The sequence below is a fragment of the Bos mutus genome, chromosome 4, assembly GCF_027580195.1.
Source record: "Bos mutus isolate GX-2022 chromosome 4, NWIPB_WYAK_1.1, whole genome shotgun sequence".
NCBI lineage: Eukaryota > Metazoa > Chordata > Mammalia > Artiodactyla > Bovidae > Bos > Bos mutus.
In genome coordinates this window covers 108,518,976-108,539,044 of record NC_091620.1, presented here as the reverse complement: position 1 = coordinate 108,539,044, position 20,069 = coordinate 108,518,976, and the positions used below count along the sequence as shown (strand labels likewise).

Here is a 20,069-nt window from a genome sequence, read left to right as displayed (position 1 = left end):
GGGGGCGTCTCTGGGGGGGGGGGCGGTTCTCCTCCCTGAAGAGACATCTTCCAGGTTTAGCTCTGGAAGATTTAGAGAGGGCAAGGGGCCACCTAGGATAAAAGAACTGAAAGGATTCTAAGGAGGAAAACCTCAAGACACGTTTTGGGGCCACAAGGTAGGCCCCCTTCACGAACATACATTTACATCTTGGAGAATAAGATGTGACATGGGCAGAATGCAGTTGGGGCTTCTTCTTCAGAAGGTCTCGAGGGTCAAGGATCCTACACCAGTTTTAACAAGTTTTGGAAAAAGGGCGACAATGGAAAGATTAATTTATTGGAAGGAGGCAGGAAATAGGCAAGAAACAGGAAAACAGGCTGGCAGGCAGACCCAGGGAGTCAGACCCAAGGGGTGGGAAGCTGGGCAGCTGTTGGGGTGCCCTGACAGGGAAAGGCTGGCCTGATGGGGGCATCTCAGCACATACCATGAAAACAAACACATTCCTGTTAAAGTAATACTGTGGTTGCTCAGTCGATAAGCCACGTCCGACTCTTCGTGATCCCACGGACTGCAGCACTCCAGGCTTCCTTGCCCTTCACCGTTTCCCGGAGCTTGCTCAAACTCATGTGCATCGAGTCGGTGATGCCATCCAACCATCTCATTCTCTGTCACCCCCTTCTCCTCCTGCCCTCAATCGTTCCCCGCATCAGGGACATCAAGAGTAAGAAAAAAACCACTGATTACGATTGAAAAGTAGTACTCCTTGTTCTTACTTAGAACTCCCCTGTGTGCACTGTTTAACAAGATCAGTTCTTTTCCTGGGTACCACCACCTTGGGTATTTCCTCACTCAAGTAAATGCTTCTTTGGAGTTTTTCCCATCTGGTGGCCTCTCTGAAGAAGGAAAAAAAGAGATCCAAGAAAACATCCAAGAAGAGACAAGAAACCTCAGGGTCCAGGGAGTGCCCTGGTTTCCACTTAAATGTTCTGACCTAAGGTGGGGTGATGGGTCTCCTCTCAGTGGCTGGGGCCTGCCTGGGTACCTTGGTGTTCAGAGCCTCTGGTCAAGGACCTCATTTCCCTGACGTCACTGAGTAAAGTGCTCAAGTATGGGGAACGCCAACACAGTACCCAGTAGGACAGTTGGCAGGGCACTCAGTGACATTTTAAAGATGTTTGCTCCCAGACCGCTCAGCCACAAAGGACGGTTTCACTGTTAGTTTCTCAGCTACTGGGTGTTCAATTCATAGAAATCAATTATGGCAAGCTGAGAGAGGCCACCATCTGAGGCGGGGTAAAATCATGAAGCCTTGTTTGTTTCTTTCTAACAGGGACTGTATTTGTTATGTTCTTCTTGGTGGCATCTGGCATTTTTTAGCTAGGGATCAACAGAGCTGGCAACTTTAGCTGGCAACTTGGGACTTCTAAGAACTACTATCTGTTTACCACAATCTCCATATTCAAAGAATTAGTAGCACGTTTTATTTTTTTTAATGTGCGTTTTCTTTTTATGACTTTGCCATCACTTGGAAAACCCCATAACTTTCAAACCACAGAAAACAGTTCAGACTGTGATCACAGGGCAGCAGACAGATACCTGGAGAGTTAACAATTGTGAATCTATCTTTCTATGAAGTTAAAAATCAATCTCTATCACTCCTCGGTCCATCCCTCTATCCATCTCATCCCAATCTTCAAGCTGAATAGTTGTCTACTCACCCAATTTGCAGCAATGTTTTTTAGTCTTAAAATATGACTCAGTGTGGGGTAAAGACGGATCACCCATTGATGAAGAGTTAAAGGAGGAAGATAAAAAGATCCAGGGGCTTCCCTGATGGCTCAGCTGGTAAAGAACCCACCTGCCACTGCAGGAGACGCAAGAGACACGAGTTCAATCCCTGAGTCGGGAAGATCCCCTGGAGAAGGAAATGGCAACCAGCTCCAGTATTCTTGCCTGGAGAATTCCATGGACAGAGGAGCCTGGCAGGTTACAGTCCATGAGGTCCCAAAGAATCAGACATGATTGAGTGCATGCACACACACGGAAGGTCAGTGTAGCAATTATTAAGTTCGTATAATAATGACAGGTGGTATTCAAACTCTCTCGCTCTTTGTCAACCATCTGCCCTAAGATTCTTTTTACTGAGTTCATATTTCTTAGGTATCCCATTCTAGAATAAAAGGCAGGCACCTCTCAGAAAACTGGTCAGCCTTTCCACTATAGGAGAGACTAGAAGTCAAAGCTATTAGATGCATGGTTTGCTTCTTCACCTCCTTAAAATATTATTGCTGCTACACTGTAATCATGCATAAATTAATGCAGAAAAAAATATGGCCTCACAGGTAAAACCACAGCCAAGGCAGAAACATGGCAGAGTGGAAAAATCAAAGATTAGAGAGTCAGACAGACTAGGGTTCAAATTTGGTTCTCCTATAGAAGAGCTGTATGTCCATGGACAAGTTATTCACACTCCTTGTAGAAGGCTGTGGTTCATCATCTACAAACTGAATTAACAGTCCTCAGAATGTGGGTTTAGCGAGATAACACTAATTAATTTAAGAGAGTAGAAAAACTAAGTATAGTTATCTTAAGAGTATGGCAAAAATGATGAAGGTGTTAAAAGAGATGACACAATTTGGGAACTACTGCCATAGCAACAAGGAGGAAGCCAGAGGGAGGGGACACATGCCAGGATTCCCTGATGTAGGGTCAGCTAAGGCAATGAGAGTCTGCTTCCAGAAGGCATGGCCTGTGTGCTCTCAGCTGGACACCACAAACAGGTGGGTCTGCACTGAATCAGGAGTCAAGGTGGAAGCAGGTCAAGCCGGTGGCTGGACCCCAGAATTCAGCTGGCATGACTGAGAAGCCTGCACATTCAGATATCTGGGTGTTATCGCAGGAAATACCAAAACGTGAACCGAGCAGGAAGAGGGGTCAGATGCCATGGCTGTTTTCAAGGTCGCATCCAAACCGGCAGGAACTACCCAGGAGACAGAGCACCCGCCCCAGGAAGGGCGTGTATGGCAGGCCCAGATGGATTCATTGTCCTTCAGCCTTAAAGGCACATGGGTCTGGATTCTGATATGGCTTCCTGATGCCTGCAATTATTTCTCCGTTTGCTCTCCCAGTATAAGGCTCCTAGAGAGGGGCTACTTTCTTCTGTGCACATCTGAAGAGCCAGGGGGTCTCTACCCAGCAGCTTGCTTTCCCAGAACTGTGAAGCAGACTGTTGCTGCTGACGTCAGAGGAGGCTCTCTTTATGCCTCCATCAGAGTCCCTTCTCAGATCCAGTGCTGGGTGAAGAGATGGGTACTCCTGTCTCCTGGACTGAACACAGAATGGATTTTCCCATAGAAGAAACTGTTGTTAAGCAGAAAATTTTCATAAATAACGTTTTGTATATGTTCCAGGTTGTTACAGGATTCTCTGCAAGCTAGTCTGGGAACCAGACTACCAACAATACCTCCACATCAGTGGCAAAATGAAAATATGGCTGTAAAAATGAAAAGTGGCTGTAAAATGAAAATGTGGGTAGCAATTGTCCCATAAGTGGTGGCTATCTACACTTAAAAATATAGCACATTCCTTACTAGAGAACATGTAACACTACATATCTTAAATTTCATCTTTCTTTTAACATCTTCCAGAAAAAGACTGGTTTTATCATCAATTATGGCTGGTATTCAAGTTTTATACTATTGAAAAATAACTGATCCCCCTCCTCTCATAACAAAAGAAGGACCCAATCTTAACATTTGAGGATAATTCTAGCTAGACACATCGGGGCTTCCCAGGTGGCTGGCGCTGGTGGTAAAAAATCTGCCTGACAGTACAAGAGACGTGGATTTGACCTCTGGGTCAAGAAGGTCCTCTGGAGTAGGAAATAGCTACCCGCTCCAGTATTTTTGCCTGGAAAATTGCAAGGACAGAGGAGCCTGGTGGGCTACAGTTCATAGGGTTGCCAGGGAGCTGGACGCAACTGAGCGACCGAGCACAGCACTAGATGTCAAAGTAATTCCAAACTCTAACCATCTCTCATCGGCACCAAATGGTTCATGGGATGAACTGAAATGACTGTCTTGACTCCCACACTGCAATATTGTCAGTAAATTATTCCTGATTCTGACCATAAGTGTTTAACCCAATATTTTCCACATTTGTTTGAAGAAAAGAACTACATGAGGCACTTTTAATTAAAGACAAGAATGCCAGGCCCTAGCCCAATAAGAAGTCAGAATTTCAAGAGAGAGGTCTGGTAGTCGTACATTTAAAGATTGCTATCCCCTGGTGAGACTTCCCTGGTGGCTCAGTATCCACCTGCCAAAGCAGGAGATATGGGTTTGATCCCTGGGTGTAGTAGAATCCCATAGAGAGAGGAATCATGGTGGGCTACAGTCGATGGAGCTGCAAAAGAGTCAGATGTGACTTAGTGACTAAACCACACCACCACTGATGAATCTCCACTCCAGTGGCTCCTACCCTGGATGGTGAGTTAGGATCACTTGGAGGGCTTGTGAAAACACAGACTGTTGAACCCCAGCCCAAGAGCTTCTGATCCAGTGGGTCTGGGGTGAGGCCCAAGAATTTGCATTTCCAAAAGGTCCCCCAAGTGCTGCTGGTGCTGCTGGTCCAAGAACCACACTTTCAGAGCCACTTATTTAGCCTATTTAGCAAACATTGCAGCTGAATGCGGTCTTTTTTTCCCCTTCCCTCCTTGGTAGAAAAACACCACCAGACTCACAAGACTTCCTTTGGAGTAATAGCCCTCGTTCTTTTTGTTTGATGTCAGACAAATAAATTTACCACTGCATCTCAGCTATCTCTTATTGTGAGAAATAAGAAGGTACGCATGAAAAGAGGTTTGGTCCTGTGACTGGCACACAATAGGCCTGCCTTAAACACCTGTGTACTTTGATATCCCTCTGTGAGCTATGCATGAATCTGCTGAGGTCTAGAAGCAGGTCCCCAGATTTGTTACAGGAACAAAATTTCCTTTGGTTAAAACAAACAAATGAGCAAGCAAACAAGGGCTGACTGCATTTCTTTCTTGTGAGCTATTGTGGAGTTACATTTTGAATATAACATGTCCAACTTGGGAGAATACTCAGCTTCCAAACTCACATTTTCCCATGGAAATAAAAACAGAAGACAAAGAGAGATTAGATTCTGATTAGCCTCTCTGTTTAATTTTAACCAGGCTGAGTTTAGTACCAAGGTGTGGGTTCTTTTCCTGGCAGATCTTTATTATATTGTTTTGGCTATTTCTTGTGATATGAAAATCACACACAGGAACCGCAGACTTTCAGAGTCAAAGGTGCCCTGGAGGCCGTCGAGCCCACCCACCCACTCTAGGAATACCGCTGTAAACATCTCAGTGTGTAGCGGCCTGTTCTCTTCTTCGATAGCCAGTGAGAACAAGCCCTGATCTGCTCTTCAGATAACGCTAATCATTAGATTTTTTTCACCTTCTAAGCAAAAATCTTTATTTCTGTAATTTTAATATCTCTGGTTCTAGTTCCACCCTCTATAGTGCCTGAGTCTGTCTAATCTCTCCTCCAATTGACAGCATTTAAAGTATTCTGAAATGGCTCAGATGTCTGTCTATTCCTTTTCTGTCTAAATATTCTGTTTTGTCAACCCATCATCAAAATTTCCACATACATAATATCCCTGGTCTTCCTCCTGTGGAAAAGGCCACCTTGAGGATATTTCTCACTAAAAAAAAATTCCATAACATGCTTCACATTTACCATGTCTTAGTATCACCAAGAGAAACAATAAATTGTTAAGAACAGTGGAGTGTTCTTTTCCAAACAGAGCTTCCAAGAGCCAGAAGCGACAACGACACCCTGTGACCCTGCAAGGACTGCGAAGGCAGTTTCTGGACAGACTTGGAAGTGAGAGCCGGAGGCATATGGATGTGGATACCATGATCCCACTTGAAAGAGAGATACTAGACTGCTACTTAAATTATCCAAGACCCCAAACATTTCTTTCCAAGGGAGACAGAGAGAAACAAAAAGTATTTCTTACTTTCTACGAAACATCTCTGCAAAGATGCAGCCAACGCTCCAGAGATCCACAGGGGTGGCGTAGCTGGACTGAAGCAGGACTTCCGGAGCTCGGTACCACAGCGTGACGACCTGCAAGGACAAGCGGATCCGAGCGTTACTGCGGGCGACGGCCGTCTGCTTCACGCCTCATTCTGAGCGGTTTCATGCCGAGACTCGGTGTGGAAAGAGCTCCTAAAATCTTACGGGGACACTGAGATTGGAGCAGTAAGTAACGTGGGCTCATGGCTGACAGGTCAGGAAATTACATCATCCCCACAACCTGGGTTCCCACCTCAGACTCTGGGTGTCTTACTAGGATGGCAAAATAACTGAATTTCAGAAAGCAAAAGCAAGGACTTTAAAAAACAAGCAAATGAACAAATCCTTACCTTAAAACTATGGTTTCTTTCTTAAGGGGCTTAAAAAAAAAAAACAATACGTGGAAAACAGGTGATGGCAATGTGTTCAGCTCAATTCCCAGTTCAGCCATTTGGGGAAATTAGAAGATGACTCCAGGGGCTGTTGGATGGTGACCCTGAAGCCTGCAGAGCACCCAGGACAAGTCAAAACTACTCTTATCACGAGACTGTGGGGAATCAAAACAAAGCCCCCTTCAATGCCACTCTTGTCAGAAAACAAAACATGAAGAACCTGAGGGAGAACGTGCAACCCAACTGCTTACACCGCGTGGAGAACGCCGTCCAAAGGGAGGGACTCCTGCGTGGGAAGAGCCCTGCTTTAAACTGAGCAGTGTGATAACAGATAAACCAAGCACAACCAACTATTTCTGCAACATTGAAAGGTGAGGAAATCATATCACTCAGGTTCTAGATTTATAAGAGCAAATGGGGGTTTGAGTGCTTCTTTTTAGCAGAAATTCTATGGATGTCTGAATCGAAGATACATTCTTTCTTGTCAGGTAAGGAATTCAATACCGCATCTATTACATAGCATTTTACATTATTCAGATTCCTTCTATCATTACTCTGTTTTACCTAATTGCACTTTCACTGATGTCTATCTAGATTTCCTGAAGTTCTGTTTATCTGCGTTGATGCTATAGAACTTAATGCATCAGGACTGCAGTAGAAATTTTTTGGGGAAAAAAAAATGATTGCCATCAATTGCCTTCTTTCCTTATATACACACTCCTCTCATTAAAGACTGGAGTTTAATTCACCTTCCCTTCTATCTGAGGTGCCCTTAGTGACTTGCTTGACCAACAGAATATGGTGGAAGTGACATCTGAGACTACCTAAGCTCAGAGAAGGCAGTGGCACCCCACTCCCAGTACTCTTGCCTGGAAAATCCCATGGATGGAGCGGCCTGGTAGGCTGCAGTCCACGGGGTCTCGAAGAGTCAGACACGACTGAGCGACTTCACTTTCACTTTTCACTTTCACGCATTGGAGAAGGAAATGGCAACCCACTCCAGTGTTCTTGCCTGGAGAATCCCAGGGACGGGGGAGCCTGGTGGGCTGCCATCTCTGGGGTTGCACAGAGTCCGACACGACTGAAGTGACTTAGCAGCAAGCTAGGTTATAGGATTACCTGAGCCTTTCTGAATGTTTGCTCTGAAGATGCTTCCTTTTGGAAACCAGCTGCTGTGCAATGAGCAGCCCACAGAAATGTCCCAGCCGACAGCCTCATCTGAGCTCTCGGCTGAAAGACCATGTGAGTGAGCCATCTTGGACACTGCAGCCTGACCAGTCACCCCAACAGATGACTGTGGCTCCTGGCAGCATGACATGGAGCAGAAACCTGCCCACTTGAGTCCCACCAACTCACAGGATTCTGACTGATAATGAAACACATGGCCTAGTCACACGTGAGACCACATCACTGGCTTTCAACCCTGACTGTGCACCAGGATTGGGGCGTCTAGAAAAACACATGTGTCTGGGCCTTATCCTGCCCCTAACTTACTTAGATATCCATGGGTGGGGGCCCTGCAGTTCTTCTTTTTTTTTTTTTTCTCTTCCTCCTCCTTTTTTTTTTTCTTTTGGTTAAACTTCATTAGGTAACCCTAACCCTTGGCCAGGTTTGAGCAGCACTCAATTATACAAACGTATCTTCCAGCTCCTGCCTCCATGGTTTTTGATGACACTGTTCTAGTCTGACAAACTCTACTTTCTCCTCCACAGGTTGAAATTCTGCTTCTCCTACAAAGTTCAGCTTTGATATCATCACCTTTCCGGACCCACTGCCACCGAAAAATCATATCTTGTAATGGAGTTCTCGCAGAGTGGGACACAACTGAAGCGACTTAGCACATAATGTAGTTCATAATATGGGTCATTACTGGGGCCATGGATCTGCTTTCGCCCATCATTATGTCTATAATTGCCCATCATAGTACTGAGCATGTCGCAACTGTGTTTCAACAAATACCAAATTGATGATTTTAAGGCAATCATTCCTTAATAATAAGTGATAAGTGATAATAAGAAGATAAGTGGGAAAAATTCAATCCCCGAAGAGAAGGTACTTGCTACTTTTGTTAAGAAAAGTGATTCTGGGCTCCAGTGTCTAGTTACGTAATTTATTTCTGTATTACTAATATTTCTAGCTGGAGGAACACTTCCTTGTTTCTCTAACACACTGTGAACCAAGTTGCAGGGGCAAACGGACCTTAAACTCCAGTGGTTTACAGATATACACAGATATTGTGAGATTACAGATTTATCTTCTCACTTCAGTTTGAAATAGAGTCAAACGCATGAGATGAAAAGTTTAATCTGAATACAGCATTATTTAATGCTGTTTAAAGAGGCTGTGATTTCTGACTGATCACCCATTCTAAAACATTTTAGTATAACTATCTTCACTTCTGGTACTTTAACCAGTGATACTTATTATGATCATCAAATAAATGTTTAGACAGCTAAAATAATAAGAAAAATATTGATACATTTAAGAAGTTCCTTTTGTTTCCTTTTAAAATTTAGTTACCACACAAAATGGGTAATGCATTTTTATCAAAAGCTTTAAAAAATGTCTAACTTCCCTGGTGGTACAGTGGTTAAGATGCCACACTTCCAATGTAGGGGGTGCAGGTTCAAACCCTGGTCATAGAACTAAGATCTCACATGCTGGGAGGCCAAAAAAAAAAAAAGTCTATTAATAATAACCATTTGGCCATTCTCTTTTATTCTATTAACGCTAGGTTAATAGATTTCCCAATATTGTACCACCCTTCTCTTCTTGGAATAAATCATTCCTAGTCATGGTTTATTATTCTTTTATTTGACTTGGATTCTATTTGCTACTATTTACTTAGGGCACTAACTTACACTGATGAATGAGACTAATCTACAGTTTTCTGTTTTGTGTGTAATTTTTCATGTTTGCTGTTAGGGATATATGCAAACTGTCCATCCTTTTCTATATTCTGGAATATTATAAACAGCATACGAGTAATCAGTTCCTTGATAGGACGCACTTGTAAAACCACCTGGATCTGGATCTTTCCAAGCAGTATGTTTTTAACAGTCTCATGACTTTCTTCTTGGTAATTAGTCTGTTCAGGTCTCAATGTTGTTTTGAGTTAATTTTGGTAACGATAAGGAATTTCCCTATGAAAATCCTTAGTCTAGATTTTAAAATATATTGGCTTAAATTTATACAATATTTCTTGCAATTATTTTCATCTCATTTATTTTTTTGGTTTTCTGAGAAAGGAAATCTAATTTTTTTCCTCTTTATATCAGTCAGGGTTATTGACAGTTTAGCTACATTATTAAAAAACTGACTTCAAAATGTCTTCTCATTTTGGGAGGCCTTACTGTTTTCTAATTTATTGACTTCTACTTTTATCTTTTTAAATCCTCCCTCCTAATTGCTTCCTAAAATTTATTTCTGAGTTGAAACTTGGATAATTTATTTTCACTTTTGATTAATGATAGAACATTTAGTTATATATTATTAAATAAACCTTCCTCATTTTTGTTCAGCTTTAAATAATACACAATTTATCTTTAATTTTCTCTTTAAGAATAAACTAGCATGAAGAATTATTTAGAAAAGAGTTTTAAAATTTCCATATTATCAGATATTTATGGTTAACTTTTAATTGCTGGATTATTTAATTGCTAGTGCTATTACATCACAGCCAGAGAATGCAACCTGTGGAATGTCTACCCTTTATGACTATGCATTTTACTGGCTTTTGTTTCATAGGATATAAGAAGAGTACTCTCTTTTAAGTGTAAAGTTCTTTATTAATTAGTTCGCCTCACACAGATCCTTACTTATATTCTTCTATACTGTGTCAAACTGAAAGATAATTGAGTCTGTGCTTTCCTTCCCCCAGAATCTCCTTGTCCTTCTAAGGGTTTCTGCCTTATACACACTGGCTTTATGTTTTAATATGTGAAATTAATTACAACAAAATATTATTCAGATAATAAAAATTTGGGTGACAGTAGACATAAAGCACAAAACAAACACACAAGTGCTTCTAAGTCAGCTACAAAACATAATGGAAAAGGACCGCATTCACACAGTAACAAAAAAATGTGAAACACCGAGGAATTGAAAAAAGCAAGATCTGTATTAAAAAAATGACACACTGTTATTGAAGAATATAAAATAAAAACTAAATAAATGGTGAGACAGACTATGACTAAGATGGGAAAAAGCCATATCATAAAGATAATTATCGTTCCTGCATTTAACACAAAAATGTAAGACAATCCAATGATGTGGGGGAGTAACTTAACTTTGATAGTTAGGTGCCTCTGGCGGAATAACACTTAAGAAGAGCTGAAAACAGTTTGAGAAATTAGGATGAGGGGGATTTGTTCTTTGTCACCAAAATACACTCTGAAGTGAAATGAAAGTCGCTCAGTTGGGTCCGACTCTTTGCAACCCCATGGACTATACACTCCATGGAATTCTCTAGGCCAGAATACTGGCGTGGGTTTCCAGTCCCTTCTCCAGGGGAATCTTCCCAACCCAGGGATCGAAGCCAGGTCTCCCGCATTACAGGTGGATTCTTTACCGTCTGAGCCACTAGGGAAGCAGGTACAGCAAATAAAACAGTAGGTGCTAACAGATTAAAAAATGAATAAAGTTCAGAAAGAGAATGAGATATTTATAAGGTGATATTTACAAGATATTTTATAAGATATTCTGATAGGCTGAGTTTCATTTTAGAGAGAGAGAGAGAGAGAATACACTTCAATAGGTGAAAGCAAGACAACTGGCCATTCATTTGGAAGAAAAATAAGTTTGATCCCTACTTTATACCATGTATAAGAAGAAAGAAACAGAGCTAGAAAAATGTTTTAGAAGAAAACGGAAGAGGATCTTGGGATGTGGAGGCCTTTCTCAGCATGATGGGTAATCTAGAAGCCTGAAATGAAAAGATTCACAGATCCAGCTATTTAAAACTGAAATCCTCTTCAGCAAACACTGTAAATAAATGCAAAGGGTGAATGACAACCTGGGAGAGAACATCTAAAACAAATTATATCAATAAGACAATACAAAAGAAAAATGGATAAAAAATATGAAAAAATTCAAAAGAAAAAACTAGAAAAGATACTCAATCTCATTGAAAGAAAGAAAAGAAAGAAAGGAAAAAGAATGAAAGAAAAGGGAGCAAGGAGAGAGAGGAAGGAAGGCTAACACAATAAGATAATACAACAATATACAATAAAGTAATACAATCAGAGAGCATCGTTTTTGCCTGATGGGCAGAAAGGACAGAATACCACTATTATAGAGCTGGCCATGGTATGGAAGGAAGGAAGGAAGGAACCCTGTATGTTTTAAATGGCAAACTCGCACAACCTCTTTAAAGGACAATCTGACAGTATCTATAAATATATAAATAAGACAGTATCTATCTACCTATGTCTCTGAACCAGAGTTCCATCTGTGGGAATTTATCCTATAGAAATACTCACACTAGTATACAAAGAGGTATTTGCAAGGATGTTTACTCCACAATAATTCCCAATAGGAGAATATTATTCAGTCATCAAGAAAGATGAGTTAGCTGTCATCGTGCCCATTCCTGTTCACATGAAAAGATATTCATGATACACTGTTAAGTGAACAGGTAAGTCTTGAAGCAGCGCAAAATTTTTTTCCATTTTTATTAAAGATTATGTGTGGGTGTAAATAGTCACTTATGCATACAAAAATGCCTGCCAGGATTCTATACACAGACACCTAGCTTTAAGAGGACAGCTGTCATGGAGACGTGGCAGTGCGGGAGGCGGAAAGTGGGAGAGAGAGGAGCGGCTGGATGGCAGTCTCAGAAGCACAAGGCCAGTCAGCTGCTGTTGGTAAGCACATTTTATAGCTGAGAAAACAATCAGAGAGGCTGGGTAATTTAGCCAGAGTCAGGGAGCTGCCACGTGGGATTCTCCTGGGCACTGATTTCAACCCCATACTTCCTCCTCAGCATCCAACCCAGCCCCCTTCTTTCAGCACTCCAAACACCCACACATCAGCAGGCAAACATACAGGTTGCAATTAAAGAACTGAAAGAAAAGGATTTTAAATTTTCTTTGAAATATTTTAACATGAACTTAAAAAAAAATCTCAAAAATGCAGCTATCCTTTGGGGTTAAGTGATTTCCTCTAAAAAAAGGTTAAAGAAAAAGGCTTCATTTTTGGTTTGAAACCACAACAGTGCTCTGCATGGTACAAATGTATTCACCAAATTCCCATTTGATAACTTCAGTGAAAGTTAAGATTTAAAAAACTCTCTATTATGTCTTAGAGATTTTTAATTGGGCTATGTTTAAATCATTGTAACAAGGTGAGAGGAATTAGATTCATTCACTGGGTTTATGTTTATAGTCTTTTTGAACCATCAACATTTATCTAAAGAGATATCTTTTTGGTTAATCCTTATAAAATTCAAATGCATGAATGTCAAAAAGTATGAACTATACATTTCTAGTTGATTCTCCAGGAAAATAACCCTAATGCTGTCCAGCTACTGCTAAGCCACTTCAGTTGTGTCCGACTCTGTGTGACTCCATAGATGGCAGCCCACCAGGCTCCCCCGTCCCTGGGCTTCTCCAGTCAAGAACACTGGAGTGAGTTGCCATTTCCTTCTCCAATGCATGAAAGTGAAAAGTGAAAGGGAAGTCGCTCAGTCACGTCCAACTCTTCGCGACCCCATGGACTGCAGCCCACCAGGCTCCTCCATCATGGGATTTTCCAGGCAAGAGTACCGGAGTGGGGTGCCATCGCCTTCTCTGATGCTATTCAGAACTTACATTTAAAATAATAAATGACTGGCTTTTGCAATAGATATAAATCTAACGATTATTCCCTATTTATGTAACATTAGCTCATGTATCAAGTAAGCTTCCTTAGTTTTAATTTGCAAATACATGTGGCCATTCCATTTTCTGACCCATAGTCCTTCAATCCTCACTGCTGCTGCTAAGTCATGTCAGTCATGTCCGACTCTGTGCAACCCCATAGACGGCAGCCCACCAGGCTCCCCCGTCCCTGGGATTCTCCAGGCAAGAACACTGGAGTGGGTTGCCATTTCCTTCTCCAATGCATGAAGGTGAAAAGTGAAAGTGAAGTCGCTCAGTTGTGTCTGATTCCTAGCGACCCCATGGACTGCAGCCCACCAGGCTCCTCTGTCCATGGGAGTTTCCAGGCAAGAGTACTGGCGTGGGTTGCCAGTGCCTGCTCCCAATCCTCACTTTAAGTCACTGTAATTTTAAAATATCTGAAATGATGACAACTTCTGTAATTTCATAGGATTTCAAATACATAACTTCCAAGCTTCTGAGAACAAATTGTAACAAATTTCCCTGACATTAAAGTATAAATTCTGTTTCCTAAGGAACTACTACAGTTCTGTACCTCTAAAAATTTCTGATGGAAGACTGCCTCACTTAAAACCAGTTTAAGTCACAGGAAAGCAGATTTACTAATTTTTAACAGAAAGTTTTATAAAGAATGAACAAAACATAAAAAAATCTGTTTTGTTCAAGGTTTTAATGCATGAAGTAACATAGAAAACTTTCAACAATATAATCAATTAATTTCTACCCACATATTCTCTCAGTTTAATAATTCTACAGTTAAAAGACATGCTGTGTAAACAATCAGTACAATGTATAAAGATCAACATTTAGAAATCTAAGACAAAGGTGGCTTCTAAGGGTAACAATGACGTTGTCTACTAAGCAAAGATAACAATAGGAACTATGGACAGAGTTTGGTGGTTGCAGCCAGCTGGAACCCAAGCAAATATGATGTTTATTACAATCACTACATGTATTAACAGCCTCTAGAGGTGCTGGATGGATTTGGCAATAGGAGGGGGAGCCAAAGACAAGGGGAGTTCAAGGATATTTACACAAGTGGATGTATCTGTTTAAACTGCTTTGATCTCTATTCACAATTTTGTGAAATAGTTCAGTACAGTATAAGATAAAGTAGAGCCAAGGCCAACTCTGACTCAAAATACATGTCAGAGTAAAGCATTCTTACTTAATATTAGATTTTGCAGTCTTTAATTCATGTACCCTTTCACCAAGATCCCGAAAACCTTAGCAGATATTCTCTGAGTCATCCTTAATCTATGGCTACGTGCTTAAAGAGCACTGAAGCACGGTAAGTACATCGTGCTGGGCCAGCTTCCCTTTGCCTCTCTGCACGGGGGCCCCATTCTTGGGAGGTGGACCTGTGTCGACCATTTGCCTTCAGCTTCTTATTGGGTTTGGCCAATGGGAAGCCAAGGCAGGAGTTCAGAGAGAAGGAGAACAGTGAAGCTGAGTTTTTAACCCCTTGATTTCCTCCCAGCAAGGTGGTCCAGAGCTGGCAGGGCTGTCACCACAAAGTCAATGTCCTTCCCAGGCAGCCCACTCCACCCAACTCCAGTTAACTGCTCCCCATCACCCTTCAAGCCTGGGAATGAATGGTAACAGCTTGATGCAAGTGAGACTCAAGTTCATACCATCCGCTGGGCTTCCCCTAAACCCACTTCTTTGTCAATCTTCTCTCTGTAAACAAACCTTCCTTGAATTGTCTTATTTTGGGTCTGCCATCTATTTCCTGCTGGGACCTGACTAATGCATCCAGTTTGCTGATGAAGAAACTACGGTGGGTGCTGACTTTTTCTCAGCTTTCTTATCCGTCATAGAGGACATTTAGACTGGATGACTTGTACAGGGACCTCTGTTAGCATTCTAAGAGGTCTTAAATGATGTAGCAATGGTAATGACTTAAAAAATCCATATACTGTATAGAACCAATACATCCTTGCCTGCTCTTTGCTTTAGTAAGTACTTGTCAGGGGGAACAGTGTGGTGATTCTTCTGGGGCCAATTTCAGTAAGTCTCAAATGTAAACTTCTGTAGCGATTTCTGAGAAATAAGGATAAAATCCTTAGAATAACTCAGGATTTTTATACTGTCCAAGTGAAGGCTTTCTAAGTTGTTCTCTAAGCCGTTTATTTTCTTCACACCAGTATAAAACCTTCTGTTGTGAAGTTGTTGTTTAGTCGCTAAGTCGGGTCCGACTCTTTGTGACCCCATGGACTGTAGCCCATCAGGCTCCTCTGTCCATGGAATTCTCCAAGCAAGAATACTGAAGTGGGCTGCCATGCCCTTCTCCAGGGAATTTTCCCAACAAAGGGACTGAACCCATGTCTCCTGCACTGGCAGGTGCGTTCTTTACCACTGAGTCTCCAGAGAAGCCCATACAACTCTCTAGTATGTCTGTTTCTTCCCTCCAGAAGACATCCATGCTTTTGCAAAGTGAACATCAAAATTAGTGGTAATTTCACTGACTTTTCCTAAAGGGTCTCAAAATTCAGTTCTTTAAAATCATACAATTAAGAGACTATAAACCATCAGAATTTTAATTCTTTCTGGCCCAGTCTTGTCATTATAAGGCCAATTAAATGGAAAGCATTAAAAGAGGACAATGCCAATAAAAGTTAACATACAAAGTACTTTCAACAAATAATAATAACAGAATCATCTCAACTAGACACATTTATAACCTAAGGGCCAGAAAAAGATGTTCTGGTGTATGACAAAAAAATGGCCGAAGTCTACACAAAAATGTCTTCAGATTTTGGGAGTTGAGCCAACGACAATCATGGCCTCTGCTGTGCATCTGCTACCCGCAGGAAGGCTGCCTATCTTTCCAGAACCCCAGCTGTCCAGACTCACTGGGGACCAGCCAGTGGGGACCACCTCTGGCTCCCGTGTAGATGTACTGGCTTCCAACTACCTGGTCACTGCTTCTGTGGTTCTCTCTGTGGCATATTCTTTCCTTGAGTCTCTGCTGGTCTGAATGTTCACAGATCACTTCCTCCAGGAAGCCTTTCCTGATCTCTTAGCTGGGGGTGGTTGCTCTCCCCTGAGTTTGCATTGCACCGTCATAGCTCCTATTTTCCATTAGAGTCATTCCATTCATCGGCCACAGTGTACACAGAGTGTCAATGCATGGAAGGTGCTCACTTACTATCTGATGACTGGACACATGAAAGAACCACAGGCAACTAACTCCTGGGGTCAGCGCTGATGGTAGAGAGAGGCAGTCCTCTACCCTGGAGAATACAGGGCCAACAATGTCTAAAATAACTGAGGACCTCTGAGTAATTCTGCATTTTTATTTATTTATTAAATTAAAAAAAATTTTTTTGGCTGCATCATGCAGCATGTGGGATCTTAGTTACCTGATCAGGGATCAAACCTGCATTCCATCCCCCACCCCCCCGCCCCCCTGCATCAGATACATGCAGTCGTAACCATGGGGAAGCCCCACTAACCGTGTATTTTTAAAAAAGGAACTGTATCTGTGGAGGGAGGTGGGCTGAACCTCATTTGATTCTGAGAATGTGTCCGAAAACTCAAAGCACAATGGCACAGGGCAAAGAGCTGAGCCCAAGGTGAAGGGACTCTTTGGAGAAGAGGCACTCTGTAGATAGAGACCTGTGTCCTGTGTCCGAGGGGGACAGTGACCCACTGAAGGATGAATGAAGGGGAGTTCAAGGATCTGGGCTCTGACCTTTCATGATATCAGTGAAAGTGAAGTTGCTCAGTCGTGTCCGACTCTTTTCGACCCCATAGTCTGTACCCTACCATGCTCCTCTGTCCATGGGATTTTCTAGACTAGAGTACTGGAGTAGGGTGCCATTTCCTGGGCACTGACCATCTCTTTCTAAGCCTTACGCCTTTCTCCCATTTTGCTCATGTCTAAGCAAATTTACTTTATAAAGGTATTATTCTAGACATCAAGTCTTTAAAGGTGCAAGTGAACTTCAGTTTATCATTGAGTGTGCACTCTAGGAGAGCTACCCTGTTATCCTAGACAGGGTGGGTCACAACCAGAAGAGCAGCAAGTCAAATTAGCTGGCTGAAGGAGAACTTGGGGTGGGGTCCCAGGGACTTTCCAGTAACCCCTTGGCCACCTCTTTCCCAATCAGTCCCTTAAACAATTGTTTTCTGGACAGGGAAACTTGGCGTGCTGCAGTCCACGGGATCACAGTCAGACACGACTGAGCAACAACAAGGATATTCTTGAGCAACTGCTTTCCTAATGTGCTGCACAACTCCTGGGAAGCATCATAATGGATGACCCTCAAGTCCACATGGTATCCAGAATTCTGATGTGCACGTCCAGCTGTCTCCTGGACATCACCACTTGGTGCTCCCATGTTAAGTCACTTCAGCCGTGTCCAACTCTTTGCGACCCCATGGACTGTAGCTTGCCAAGCTCCTCTGTCCGTGGGATTCTCCAGGCAAGAATACTGGAGTGGGTTGCTGTGGCCCGCTCCAGGGGATCTTCGCAACCCAGGGATCAAACCGGCCTCCCTTAAGTCTCCTGCATTGGCAGGTGGGTTCTTTACCCCTAGTGCCACCTGGGAAGCCCTGGTACTCCCATAGGTACTTCAATTCCAAAATGCACACACTGTCTTTCCTCTTAGATTCCCTCTCTCTGCAAGTCAAGTCACCAGCTGCCCAGGTTCCTTCCCACACAACCCCATTCTCAATCAAGTCACCAGACCCTGACAGTCCCCCCATTAACTGCTACAGGTCACAGCAGCTTCCTCAGGGGTCTTCTTTCACTAGATTTTCTCCCACTCTGGCTCTTCTTCTGTATCTACAGCTGTGCTCACTCCATTCCTCCTTAAAATCCTTCCACCGTTCTTGAGAGCTTTCAGGGTCAAGTTCAAGTTCAACTCATGATCTGGCTCCCACCCTCTCTCTGGCTTTATCGCCTGCTCCTCCTTCATGGGAAAGCGTCCTCCACCCGTTCAGAGGCTTTATGGTTGTACAAACATACGTGCTATGTCATGCGTGCCTCGTGGCCTTCTCATAGATTGAAATCCTTTCTCTGGAAAGTTCTCTCTCTCATGACTCCACTCTTAATTCCTGTGAGTCTTGCCCTGCCTGATCCTGCCCAGTTACATGGAAATGCAGCGCTTATCACACTGTATTCCATTCACCATGTACTCACTGCCTGTGCTGTGTTTAGTCACTCAGTCATGTCAGACTCTGCGACCCCAGGGACTGTAGCCGACCAGGCTTCTCTGTCCGTGCGGATTCTCCAGGCAAGAATACAGGAGTGGGTGGCCATGCCCTCCTCCAGGGGATCTTCCCAACCCAGGGATCGAACCCAGGTCTCCCATACTGCAGGCGAATTCTTTACCATCTGAGGGTAGAGGCTGTTCCTAAGTGGACTTTTCATCCTCAGGAGCTGACAAAGCATTGTGCATATGAGGTTTTGTTTTTTTTTTTTAAATGTATGTTCCACTTGTCTGGTGCTTCTGATTTAAATGTATTTCCCCCTTCAACCTACCCCCACACCAACAGGAATGCTAAGACAACTACTCTCTTTCTTTCATTCACTCATTTTTTTGGGGGAAAAAATGTTTTTTTCCTATTTGACTTTTCAAATATGAAAAATAGTATGTACTGTATATTTAAAGCATAAAGAATAATAAACTAAAAACCTAAGGAAGTACCAAAAAAAAAATGTATGTTTCAAAAATGCAAGGGCAGCCAGAAGACAGCAGAATGAATGCAGGGTTCCAGGGTTAGTAGGGATACCTAGGGCAGACGAAGGGGTTTCTAATATAGTAGAAATTTATAGGGCTTTCCTGGTGGCCCACTAGCAAACAATCCTCCTGCCAATGCAGGAGACGCAGGTTTGATCCCTGATCCGGGGAGATCCCACATGCGGAGAAGCAACTTAGCCCGTGGGCCGCAACTGTTGAGCCTGTGCTCCAGAGCCCACAAACAGCAACTGCTGAGTCTACAAGCTGCAGCTACTGAAGCCCGAGCACCCTAGAGGAGCCCGTGCTCTGCAGTAAGAGACGCCGAGTACCACAGCCAGAGAGTGGCCCTGCCTGCCACAACCAGAGAAAGCCTGCATAAAGCAAAGACCCAGCACAGTCAAAAATAAATAAATAAACTTATTTAAAAAAAAAAAAAAAAAGAATTACTGTGGTCATGTCCCCATGCCCACAACAAGGCATCCTTAGAGTCCACCAACATTATCTCTAATCAACAGATGACTTTTTAATAAAGTGTGAGGACCATTTTATTTTTGGAAAATGAAGTTTTAACATGCCTGAAGGGCCCATGTTTTCCTTCAGGCCGTATTGTTTAAATTTCATCCTGAACTTGTGAAACTTAAAATAGTTACTACTCGCTAAATGTCTTATTATGTTTCAAGCAACAAACGCACTCTCTTTTTAGAAGTACAGTATAGTGTAGTTTTGATTTTGACACTGAACAATCACACACTTGATCTCTCTCTGCCTTCACCATAGAAACCAAGCAAATATTTGTAGACATTCCTTCAACCTTCACAGATAAGTAGAAACGAAAATTATTCTGCACACAGGATATGGCAGGCTGTAGAGCTCATCGTTTCCTTTTAAAGGTTGTTTTAACACTTAAGAAAATCTATATGCTTTGGGAAGCCTCATCACCACTCAGACCTGGAAGTAAATTTACAAACTGACTTTTTATGATGAAAACAGCTGCATGTCTCTTTAAGTCCACGCCTCTTCCTCCTTGGTGACTAT

At 42.5% G+C, this 20,069-nt stretch overlaps 1 protein-coding gene across 4 annotated transcripts in view; it reads right to left on the bottom strand.

Moving 5' to 3' along the window:
* Window positions 1–20,069, bottom strand: part of CDK6 (cyclin dependent kinase 6) — a 262,457-nt gene that overhangs the window by 74,135 nt on the left and 168,253 nt on the right. For all 4 annotated transcript variants that reach the window (XM_070369850.1, XM_070369852.1, XM_070369851.1 and 1 more), the window contains exon 5: window positions 6,016–6,125. In XM_070369850.1, the coding sequence (XP_070225951.1) occupies window positions 6,016–6,125 (110 nt within the window). The remainder of the gene's footprint in view (window positions 1–6,015; window positions 6,126–20,069) is intronic.